The 12,439-nt window shown below is 34.4% G+C and overlaps 1 protein-coding gene across 1 annotated transcript; it reads right to left on the bottom strand.

Moving 5' to 3' along the window:
* Positions 1 to 6,007: 6,007 nt before the first annotated feature.
* On the bottom strand, positions 6,008 to 12,335 carry LOC117105778. The gene is made up of 5 exons (XM_033247061.1): positions 12,215 to 12,335; positions 11,265 to 11,343; positions 9,916 to 10,050; positions 7,776 to 7,907; positions 6,008 to 6,565 (listed from the first exon to the last, which is right to left on the bottom strand). Exons 3-5 carry the CDS (start codon positions 9,920 to 9,922, stop codon positions 6,330 to 6,332), a joined length of 375 nt encoding a protein of 124 aa, XP_033102952.1. The 5' UTR covers positions 9,923 to 10,050; positions 11,265 to 11,343; positions 12,215 to 12,335; the 3' UTR covers positions 6,008 to 6,329.
* Positions 12,336 to 12,439: the final 104 nt, after the last annotated feature.

Raw genomic sequence — 12,439 nt, 5'->3', positions numbered from 1 at the left:
TGTACCTGTAATTTAGAAGTTAATATTTTATATTCATACAATCATCAAGCACTCTGTTTCAGTTGATTTGATTTGATTTGAACATATTTATCAACCAGAGTAAATACACAAACGGATAAGAATACAATGTAAAGTTCAAATACTGTAGATGTATTCAGTGACAATTCTAGGAATTATAAAATGAAATGGGGCCCAAAGAAGGATGTTTTACAGATGGAGGTAGGTGCACAGGCATGCTTGGCATGGGGGAGAGCAAAATGGCATGGGATAATGTAAAAAAATGAGAATGTGAAAATAAATCCAGTGGCGGATCCAGTAGTTTAGTTTTGCCACTAAATTTTAACATTTTCAATTGCGATCAATGTTATGTGCTACTCACCTATTCTGGAAAATGTTATTTTGTTTTATTCATTTTTAACACTTATACATTGTATTAACGGTACAACTCATTCATCTTATTTAATCCGCAAACCTCACTTTGAGGACGTGGTATAAATCTCCGGTATACAGTAGGCCTAAGGACAAAATCACTCAACTTTAATCTCACACTTAAAAGTATTTTTACGTCCCATCCCACCAGCAATTTCCTTGATACAGTGAGGTGTCAACCTCTAATCAATCAATCAATTTAGTAATTCATTCAATAGTCATAGTAGCCTTTCAATGATTCGCTTTTGTTTTTGATTTGTCTAAAACTATATTTCTTCACAAAGTTTACCACATACAAAAACATGTAAAAACAAAACGACAAATTCTGGGACCGTAGCTCCCTTTTCAAAATACAAAGGGCAATGCAAGGCACAAATCCAGAAAAATACATTAAAATTATGTTAAAGTTTTTATAAAATTGCAATAAAAGGGAGAAAAAATTGTGTTTTTAAAATTAATGCCTAGATTTTTATTGACAATTTAAATAGATTATGGATTTTAATTGTTTGTTAATTGTTTTTTTTTAAATGTATAACACATAGTTTCGCTCTTGGTTACAAAAGTGTTATATGATCTATATCAGGGGTGGGCATAAAAATCAGTCGGAGGGCCAAAGTGAATATTTGATTTAACACCGAGGGCGGCACCCGAACTTTGGTGCTTCCAGCGAGCTTCCAAAAACCCCAAAGCACTGCTTTTAGATCACTTTATTCTCAGTTTTAATGTTACTTTTTACATATGATTGGTGTCGGGCCGTAAAAAACAAGGTGATTTCTGCTAATTTTGATTGGCGGGCCGCAAACATGGGGTTTTTTAATTCATTGTCGAGGGCCGCAAAAAAATCGCTGACGGGCTGCATGCGGCCCGCAGGCCGCACTTTGCCCACCTGTGATCTATATGAAATATCTTTATGATGATAAATTAAAGTGATAACTGTAGTAAAAATGCTCTTATGATTGGCTACGATACAATACAATAGCTCATTTATTTTTATTTGCTTTCTTTCATTCTTCCAGTCAAAAATATGAAAAACTTATAAATGTGGTGATCATGCTCAATTAATATTTCATGAATTTATGTAATACTAGGAAAATGAGACTCGACTCCTTTAAATGGGCCGACTATGATATACCATGTATTAATAACAGGACAGCTCAGCATAATACTGACTGTTCATTCATTTGAACGTGTGGAGATAGTGGACAGGAAGGAAGCAATCAACAACATAATAGAGATTTCAAAGAGTTATTATCACTAATGGATGGAAGTATACTTTATATGAATAACAGATAGTGCCTCTCATAGCTCATCTTGTCCTTCTTTCCTTCGAAGATAAGTGAGTGCTTGTATTACACCCAATCATTCAGGTAATCTTCTTGCCTAAATTTACCATTGCAACCTGACAGGTATGCATATCCTAGAGAAATCATTTGATAGTTTTAATATATTGCACAGCAACTTTTATAAGATCCCCAAAATGTTATGCTCATGTTTTTAAAAATGACTACTCGACATTGGTATTACATCGATTTTTGCTTACTACTTATCATTGGCAGATCCAAGAATTTGTAATCAGGGGCGGATCCAGAAATTTTCTGACGGGGGTGAGGTGGCCCAGAGCAAATTTTAAGAATATGCCCCTCTAGACGCTTGGAAATGGCACTCTCAGATGGTAAAAATGCTGTGTTCCTCCTTGACGTCTTCCCGACGGGAGCTGTGCTCCCCCTCCCTAGGGCATTCCTTCTCTCACGGGCATCGCAAAAGTCTAATTAAGGACCTAGTCTATTCCATATTAAGAGTCGCAAAGAAAATTATGATTATGGCATCTCTAGATGCCCGGAAATGGCACTCATTTGACTTTGAATTTGAATATTTTATAGATTTTTTTGTTTTCAATTTTGACAAATGTAGGGGGAGAGGGTCCTCTTGGGCTGGGCACCCCATTCCCACTGGATTTTTTTTTCTGTTTTTTTTCAGGGTGGTATAAAGCGAGGAATTTTAAAAATTCTCCGGGACTTCTCCCCCTGGACCACTTTCGAAACCTTTTAACTAATTGAAGCTCGACCACGCCCACTTTGCTTTCGCCATGGAAATCTGACCCCTCATCGGGGGCATCGGCCCCGCCGCCTCACCGTCGGAGACCATGCCTATGTTGTAGGGATGCTAGCCTAAGTAGGCTGTCTCCAACTACATTAGTTATGCCAAACCAAACGTACCGTATACCGGTACTGCTATGCAGGCCTAGCCTAGGCCTAGTGTGTAGCCACCACACTGTAGGCCTACCCCACGAACGAGAGCCTGCCCTGGGTTTCCAGTTGTAAACATTCTTCCATGCCCTGTCGAAAAACGGAGGATCCAGGATTTTTAAAGGAAATATTTCTTTTTTAATTATTTCAAACAGGACTTTCCACTAAAGACGACCATGTTTCTGCGCTGCTAAATATGCATTTTTAATATGGTTTTACTTACCGATGATCCATTATTAATATTGAAGTTCCAAGAGCAATTCTGCGTACAACCTGGAGTCACAACGCTCACACTTGAAAATGTCAATTCAACAAAAAGATAAAGGGTCAGAACTACGCCAAATCGAGGTATTACTGCATGCGTAAGCAACATGGTATAGGCCTTACTATTTTAAGCTTTAAAAAAAACTTTACTGATGATTATGATTATCAATAATATAGGTCTATTATTTGTTTCCTTCTCACAATTTGTTTGCACAATCGTCCATGCCTGTCGTGCAAGTCCTCATGAAGCGCAGAGGCGCATAATTAATAGTAAAAACTTATCTGAGTATTGACCAATCAAAACATATCGGAGTCACGTGCGTAGGCGTGGCTAATCTCAAGCGCTTCCTTTCCAGGTAGTGTCAGTACATTACAGTGCGATGCTTACGAAAAGAAAACAGGTATTGCCTTATATTGCCTACTAATATACAATCGCCAGATCAGGGACACTGAACCGCTAGGGGCCGAGCTTTGGTGGGGATAATAAGGGGAAGCTGGTGGAGCTGAAAAAACATTCTAGGTGTGTAAATGTAGGATTTAATTAAAGTAATTTAATTATAGTTTTATGGTATTTGGTGTAGGGGGAACTTGACATTTTTTAAATGTCGTACAAATAACGTCTCAATTGTTGTTGCCAAAATAATAATAGGACTAATGAAGAAAAAAAAAAGAAACACAGACCCTACTGATTTTCGAGGTATTAGTTGGTCGTGATTGGGAATTAACATTATTTTCATAACAAAAGGCTAAATAGATAATTATTTGTAAGCCTATATTAGGTAATTTTTATAAAGTGATAGGAATATCATTTATGGGAAATTTTGTATTCTTTATGCACGATGATTTTCTCATCGAAACGACCAACAAGTTTTGTTATGAATGGGACTTAGGAGCGTAGGCCCAAACCAAACAACAAAATGAAAATCGATTCTGAAATTCTGATAGTACCATGCTTAACGTAAGGCCAGCATTAGTTTCGTTTTTCTCCATGTTTGTTTATATCGAAGGTTGATTGACCAATGCACATATCATTCTAACGAGTTTCTCTTAAAATTATGTGTTTCTTGATGGAGTTTCTAGTCATTCCTCTTGTTTTGTTTTCGCAATTCAAGATTCGGATTATTACATTTTTTTAAATCATTAGTTTAGGTGTATGCGAGCCAGGACCTTGATTAACGTCAATCCGCTGATAGTAGGTAGGCCTACATAAGTTGGGTTAGGGCAGGGGTATGATGCGGGTCACTAGGACCTTAGCGGAATAACGTCTCTACTTCACGGTTTGGTCGTTTTTTGTTTGTTTTTTGTTTTTATTTCTATAAATAAAATATATTGTTAAAATTCACAGGAGAATGCTGATGGGTTGACGTTCCATTATAATTTTTGATCATCGAAAAAGAAATTAACATTGAAGAAAAGTATTGTTGCGAACAATGCTTTTGTACCAATGAGTTTCCTTTAATGGAGTATCGTAAATAACAAGTTTCGTTATACGTACTTTATTTGGAGACAAAACACGCAAATCACTCACATTTAACGTCTGGGGGACATATATGGAAGGCTTATATGAATTGTTTTACAAAATCAAGCATATTCATTAGGAAGTGTAGGATGATAAATTTACAAAAGAATAATGTATCATTATTTCCCTGTGAATTATCTAAAAATGCTAATAACAACACAAAGGATAACAAAATATTAGAAGTTTACCTTCCTCTTCCTGTTACCAACCATTCATGTTCTTAATTATCGTCAAGGGCGGTTACAGAACGTTTTAAATTGGGGGTGGGGGTTACAAATAATCAGAATATTTAAATGGGGAGCACTAACATCGGCATTACAGAGGGGGATTTTGTATTGGATTTTAATTTTTTCTTATTTCAATACATGGCATCGGTATATGTATTGTATTAAAAAATATAGTGGAAAATGGAGCACCACCCGCCCTTGGATCCGCCCTAATGTATTCATCTATTTTCTTATGTAGCAATATAGACCTACTTCTTATTAGGACTTTGCGTAATATGATGTCCCGTGAAATAATGACACAACAGAATATACCGTAATGTGACACTATAATATACACCTATGAATACATACAATTGTATTAAAGAGGTGAACCAAAAGCATTTTAATATTATAAAAATATTAATAAAGTTGTAGGCATTACGCTGAATGAGAGAGCAGGCGCTCCCGAAATAATCGTTGTTAAATAAATGTTTATATATCCAGGAAAAACGTCAACCGCCTATGTTATTATTTCTTGTCTCCATTCTAATATATATACATATATATATAGTTATATATATATATATAAATATATATATATAACTATATATACGTATATATACATATATATGTATATATACATATATATATATATGTATATATACATATTATTTTTTATATTATATATATATATATATATATATATATATATATAGAAGGCGGCATATAAAGACTATTCATTTATGTATTCTTAATTTTCCTCTTGGCTCTCATGCCCTTATTCAGCTTTTATCTACATTGTTTATTCCATATTATGTATCTTTATATGCCGCCTTTTATTAGGTTCTTTTGTTATTTTAATTTGTAACCAATACCATTTCCTTATACTTGCTTCACTTTGTATTTTTTGTCAGTTGTTCTCAAACTGAGGAAGAAATATTTGAAATATTTGAGATTTAATAAATTATATTGCTTCTAGTATGTTTACAACTCATAGCTTTTTTTTATTGCTGTCTTTCTATATATTATATATATATATACGTATGTATATATATATACGTATATATATATACCTATATTTATATATACGTAGGCCTATATATATATTATATACGGTATATTATATATAGGCCTATATATAGTATTATATAGGTAATGATAGAAGGAATGGTATAGGATATGAAAATATTATTATTTTAAGTCAAGCATCATTAAACGAAAAGAGGCCTTTCTGCGATCTCTCGCTATCAAGGCGAGAGGCACATAATCGTCCACCACGGAAGCATGTAATATAAAATTGAACCTGTATTTATACTTTTTTTTATACAAAACTATAATCAATATAGGCTTAATCCACTTTATTATACAGTATATACAGGCAAACAATCCCGTGATATTAAGTTTTTTTTTCCATACTGTATATACGGTAAATTGCAACATCGGCACACAGTCTTTTAAAATATGACTTCTCTGATACGACTTCATATCACTTCCCCCTTATAAGCATCCCTTGAGCTTAGACTTTCCCCGCTTACTGGAGCACCCCAATCTTCAAGCGCACCGTCAACAGAAGCATTTTGTCTAACTTTAATGAGCACCATCCTTCCTCAAGAGCATCGCTCTATGACGAGCAACCGTACTTCCCACAATCTGATCATATTATTTTTACATATGAGTGGCGCTCCTACACGATGGATTACAATGGCAATGCGTCGACATGCTCGATGGGTCGGACGGTGACACCAGTATGTATCCACCACATGAATTGAAAGTTCCTGTGGAATTGGACTGCAGACTACATGTGCATGTAGGCCTCTCAAGGCGTTCCGAGAACTCCCTGAGCGCATTTAAACTGGCAAGACCGTCTATTTCGACACTCTCTTCTACATTATTTGATAAGCCTGTTGAAATAATCATCAGTTGGGTTATTGTAGCCTATGTTATCAATATAAAAAGGAAATCGCTAGCTAAACAGGGGCGGATCCAGAGATGTCCAAAAAGGGGGAGGGGCGGAAAGGGGGAGGTGAAGATCGAGATAACAATACCCTAGGGCATACCGGGGGCATGTCCCCGCAAAAATTTTCTATACACCCGAAAATAACCTCTGAGTCCTTTTGGGTGATAATTTGATTTTTTTTTTTTTTTTTTTTTTTTTTTTTTTTTTTTCCAAAAAGGGGGCCCTGCTAAACGTAACAATAGTGAAATATTGATGAGAGACGTATGTTGGGGAGATTAGTAACCAGTGGCGTATCAAGGGGTGCCCGGCTGGGGTCCGACACCCCTCCAAAACTTACTCACGTCCCCATCCCAGTCTCCTCCACCAAAAAATCACGGTCAAGTAGTCAAAAACCTGTCTCTTATACACATCTAGATGTGTATAAGAGACAGCTTCTAGATACGCCACTGATTATCACTAAGGAGATATAGGCCTACCTTTTAATGAAGACTACTTGGCAGATAATGTAGATTAAATTGACACAAAATGATGGTGGTGGCGATGATGATGATGATGATGACGATGATGATGATGATGATGATGAAGAAGAAGAAGAAAACGAAGATGACGATAATGATGGTGATAAAAATATTTATTATTATGACGATGCAGTTAACGATGATGATGGTGGCAATGATAAAGATGATTAATTGATCATGAGCATGCAGATGGTAATGACGATAACTATAATGATGAAGATGATGAATAACGATGATGATGAAGAAGATGATGATGATAATACACCATGACCATGATATGACGGTGACAATTAAGCGTTTAATTATGGTTATGATTGATTTAATAGTGACGATAAGACGATAATAAAAATGATAATAATGATGATGATAATTAGGCATAATTATGTTAACCACTTATTATGATGGTTATACAGTACTAATGAAAATGACAATCATAATTATAGGAGGTATAATAATATACTGTTAAAGGTTCTTTAATTTATAAACTAAAGGTTAGAAAAGAGATTAAAGGTTAAATACTAAATGAAATTTCTACTAGGTATAATAGGTATAATAATAATAATCATGTTTATAAAGGTGTAATAGCACTTGAATTGAACTGAATTATAAAAGAGGAAAAAGGAATGTCACTCTTACTTCCATCGTTACATAATCTTCCTTTGAGCTTTTTATAGAGTATAATAGAAGTCGCCATTATCATGAACGTCGCGATGGTAGCTACTATTGACACCGTCTTCTTCAAGCACCAGCCAACGTTACATGGCTCATCTATACCAAACATATGACAGATAAGATATACAACATCATAACGGGGTGCTTTTTTGCTTTTGAAACGATACAATACACGGTTTATCTGCATTCATTACCGGTGTATACACAATCAATCATGGTAGAAAATCATAAAGCAAAAATATAACACGATGGCGTACATTTCAATACTTAGAGTCCGGGCCTATGATTTTTAGCAAAAATATATATTGTGATAAAGGAAGTAACTAAGCCCTGTCCAGACTATCACATTTTACTTGACAAAAACACATGTGACATGCCTTAATATGGTCATGATGACATCACATCATGACCATATACAGGCACATCATCACTATATAGGCCTATGGACATACCGTTCTCGCGCGAATAGGCGCCCGTTTGAATAAGCGCCCCCTTGATGTTTATTAACTTTTTAAAAAATATTATGTGATTTTTTTTTTAGCAAGCCAATAATCCAATCAATCCTTGGACTGTGGTTGGCATGATTTGAGATGCGAATGGAAACACATTTTCTTTTTTAATGTCAATTTCAAAATGAAGATATTATCTCCTAGACAATCTCTCCCTGGACAATCTTTCCAATTTTCCTCTTCTTACATTTGTCTATTCCTAACTCTCTGGTTTTTTTGCCAATTACACCTTTAGCACGTTTCCATCTGAGTTTGCAAGAAGCCCTGCAATCCTGCTAATCTCAATCGGCAGATGGCTAACAAGTTACACCACCACCATTCCTAATTCCTTCTCCTGTTTAAAACTCACAGCATCATCCTGCTCCCTGGATGATTACGGTACCTTTTCTGCACCAAAATCATTCGTAATCTTCGGTTTCCAGATGTCCTTATTTAATCTGACTTTTGATTAAAAAAAGCGCCAATTGAATTTTCCAAGTTCCCATCCCTCAATTTTTATAAATTTCCATAAAGCGCCCTCAATTTTCACTCTGTTTTTATAAGCGCTCCGTTAACCGCCCCTTAAAAAGTGCAAAAAAATATGTATTTTAAGCGCAAGAGCGTTTATTCCCGCGTGTACGGTACAACAGTTTTTTGTCAACTAAAATTTGATAATGTGGACAGAGCTTTAAAAAAGTAATACCCAGCAAACACAGAACGTAATTATAACTAGAGGCCGTTAAAACATCATTAAAAAGTGACAGATGCCAGGATGCCAGAAAGTCTTCAAAAAGAAAACTTATTTCCAATGGAGTCCCAGAACGAATAATTTTTCGTTGCAAAAACATGAAAAATGCCCTATGTGAAAAATAAGCAATTGATAAAAAGCAATTATTTAATGACTATAATTTATACTTATTACTAAAATTTAGTTGGAGAACAGTTGATTAAACCACAGATCCGATATGATCTGTGATTAAACAAAAGTAATAGTATTTAATAGTTGCACTTTCAGCTGTGATTGTTTCATCGGCAAGATGTTTCTTTAGAGTGCTCTTAAATGAATAAATTGACGGTTTACATTTAATACTTTGACGTACACAGTGTGTTCCCGTCTTTGATGGACTTATTGTAGAAGAATGTGTTCAATGCATTAGTGGGAATTCTGAAGTTATTAGAACTCGTTATAGCAATGTCTGCAATATTACCGTATTTAGTTACAAATTACTTTATAAATACGTAATTTATGGTTTTAAAAACGTTCAATTTCTTAATAGTAAGGATAAATTATTTTAGGGACAACAATCGTATTAAAGATCCACCTCAATTAGTAAATAAACAAATTTGACGTACTATACACTACGGTATCATAAATTCACCATGTTTCACAATAATCAATAAATAATTAAATGAAAACAGTAATTATATGATATATAAACAATGTAAATATAGCACAATCATACAATATCAATGTGTGAAAATACCTTGTCTGTTACTTTAGTATACCTGTTGCATAATAATGTATAATAAATGATTTAATAAAAACAAAATATAGTATTGATACTGTATACCGTAATATATTGAAAAAAAAATTAATATGAAAATTGCGAACTTACAAGGCATAGGCCTACACGAATTTTCGGATTTATTATACACAAACCCTGTCTCGTTACACTGACAATCATATTCGCCAATCTCTTTTTTAACGATGCAAGTCGCATTACTGCACGGACGATAAAAACACGCGTCATCTTATTGAAAAAACAGAGAAAAAAAATCTTTATTATATATTTCTGTATTCAAAAAATTATGAGCATTGACGTCATCGGTTAATAAGTATCCGTCACCTAAAAGAAAAATGATTTGAAATAAATCTATTTGATACTTTTATATTTTTGCCCATCTATGCTCAGGAACAGCAGCAAACAGATTAATTACTAAACCTAACTCCATGGGAAGAATCTTACACATGTTTTTTTTGTTTTTGTTTTTTAGGTATATTTCGATGTTCGTATTTCAAAATTCTGTGTCTGGCAAACCCTCCCCTTTGATATTGTTGCTAAGGGCCCCACAAAATGGCAGTGTAAAACCATGGAGGAATTTTTTCCTGCACGGTAAAACATACGTATACATCACTGATCTGATGTCTACTATAATCGTTGGATTGCTCATCGGTAAATCATTGTACAGAAAAAAAAAATGAAGCCGACTGACGTATTGTACCAGTCTAGTAAGATTCTTTTCTGACATTTGTAAAAATCGTTTTTAAAATTAACGATTCTTGCAATACTTAGGCCTATAATAAGAAAAGGACCATTTCTTTTATGTAACCTGGTACATGTACATGCACGCAGTATAGGTCTACAATTTATTTTTTAGGGATCAGTCCAGTTATTTAGATTGCTAATGAATAAATAAATAAATAAAACCGGGGGCCGGGGCATCCACCTCATTTCTCAGTTTGTATAGAAGCTGAACGCTAATTGAATGGTCTTAGGTTCGAATCCTAATGGGGCCAAAAAACTTCTTTATTTTCTAGGTCCGAGAATAGCTTTCGGCACAATGTCTGATAAATTTAGAATGCATAACACTCTAAGCTTTTGGCACCGCAAACAGATAGTTGTGCACCCACTTTGTATTCCAATGGACCTTTCCTTTAAGCCCCGCCCCTTGGAAATTGTTGCTAAGGTCCCACAAGACGACATGTGTTAAAACATACGCAAACGCGTGCGTTTGTGGGACAACACGTGTGTTTGTGAGACGCGTGCGTATTCCTAGCACTGTTCTGATTAGTCAGTTGTTAAGTTTGATTGACACTCCGGAAAGGTCTATTTGAGGACTAGGGACTGATTTACTACACTATTATCAGACAATTATTCTGAAAGGTCTGACAAAGGCGTTTCAACCTTTAAAAAAAAAAAATTTAAAAAAATTTAAAAAAATTAAAAACCCCTGTAATGCTTACCTGTATTAATTTGTGGTTTCGAAAAGGAAACTGCACATAGATTTGGAGTCGGTGCACAGTCTTCCGAAAATGGATTCAACTAGTGGGAAAGATAAACACAACTGATAAACTGTAGGCCTATTTAATTATGTAAGTAACAAAATGTACCGGTAGCCGGTAGAAATAACACCCATGAAAAGCTGAGCAACCGATTTTTAAGAATAAAAAAAATCACTACGCAAACTGACGAGTCTGTTTTATCAACATAATATTCATTGGCAAGCAGGCCTACTCTGGATATTTCCTGCTCCAGAAGGCTTTTATTCAATAAATAGTAATTATTTAATATCTTGACATTCTTAATGACTAATGTATCTGCAATCAATTTTTTCCTCTTTATTTAATTAAAATTCATGATGTTTTACCTTTAAACTTAAATGATAAATTTGTGAATTGAATTGATGTAAGTGTCTCTGTGATTGTTACTTGTTTTAAAATTTATTTATGAAGTTTTTTTCTTTTATAATAATTTCTTAGCTTGTTTTGTCTTGGGTGTCTTTTAATAACAACTGTGCTGCTAGTAAACCATTTTATGTAGGCCTATATATATTTTTTAATTTGAATGAATAAAATACCTGAATATAGGTCTCTGGCCCTTTTAACATAATAAAACATAAATACAAATTAAATGAGGGTTTCTAAATATGCTATAATTTTAGGAATAATTTACATACTTTAATAAATCATTGACAATATTTACGTCTTTGGAAAACATTAGGGAGATTTCGCAACCTTACGAAAACGATAACGAATACGAATACGTCATTATAAAATCAATAAGGCCAAGTCATTCGTGCCTAAAACATTCTTCAAAATAATATGCTGACCGAACTGAATATGACCCTTGATTCATGCAAAAGGCATAAATCGCCACGTTGTGATAAATATGCTACTGTATTTAACCAACTTACATCAAATCTGTATTTTCCGGGTGGTAAGAAGTAAAATTCCACTACGACAAAAACAACTTTCCCTCTATTTCGGCCTATAGGCCTATATTCCTCTTCCAGAAAAGCTTTCTGTTGAAATAACTTAAAAATTAAATGAAGCACTGAACTGTGATGTAGGCCTAAATACAAACTTAATAATTTTAGTAACTCACGTTTATGATTATGAAAAAAATGGTAATTTGGTGG

Source organism: Anneissia japonica, unplaced genomic scaffold, assembly GCF_011630105.1.
Source record: "Anneissia japonica isolate Jap-2015-1 unplaced genomic scaffold, ASM1163010v1 scaffold640_len1575945_cov177, whole genome shotgun sequence".
Lineage (NCBI taxonomy): Eukaryota > Metazoa > Echinodermata > Crinoidea > Comatulida > Comatulidae > Anneissia > Anneissia japonica.
This window is presented reverse-complemented; position numbering and strand designations above follow the sequence as displayed.

Excerpts from the sequence above, each read along its gene's own strand:
- LOC117105778 (XM_033247061.1), bottom strand. Across the intron at positions 6,566-7,775 it reads AAGATTATGTAACGATGGAA|GCTTATCAAATAATGTAGAA; the intron begins GTAAGAGTGACA and ends TTATTTCAACAG.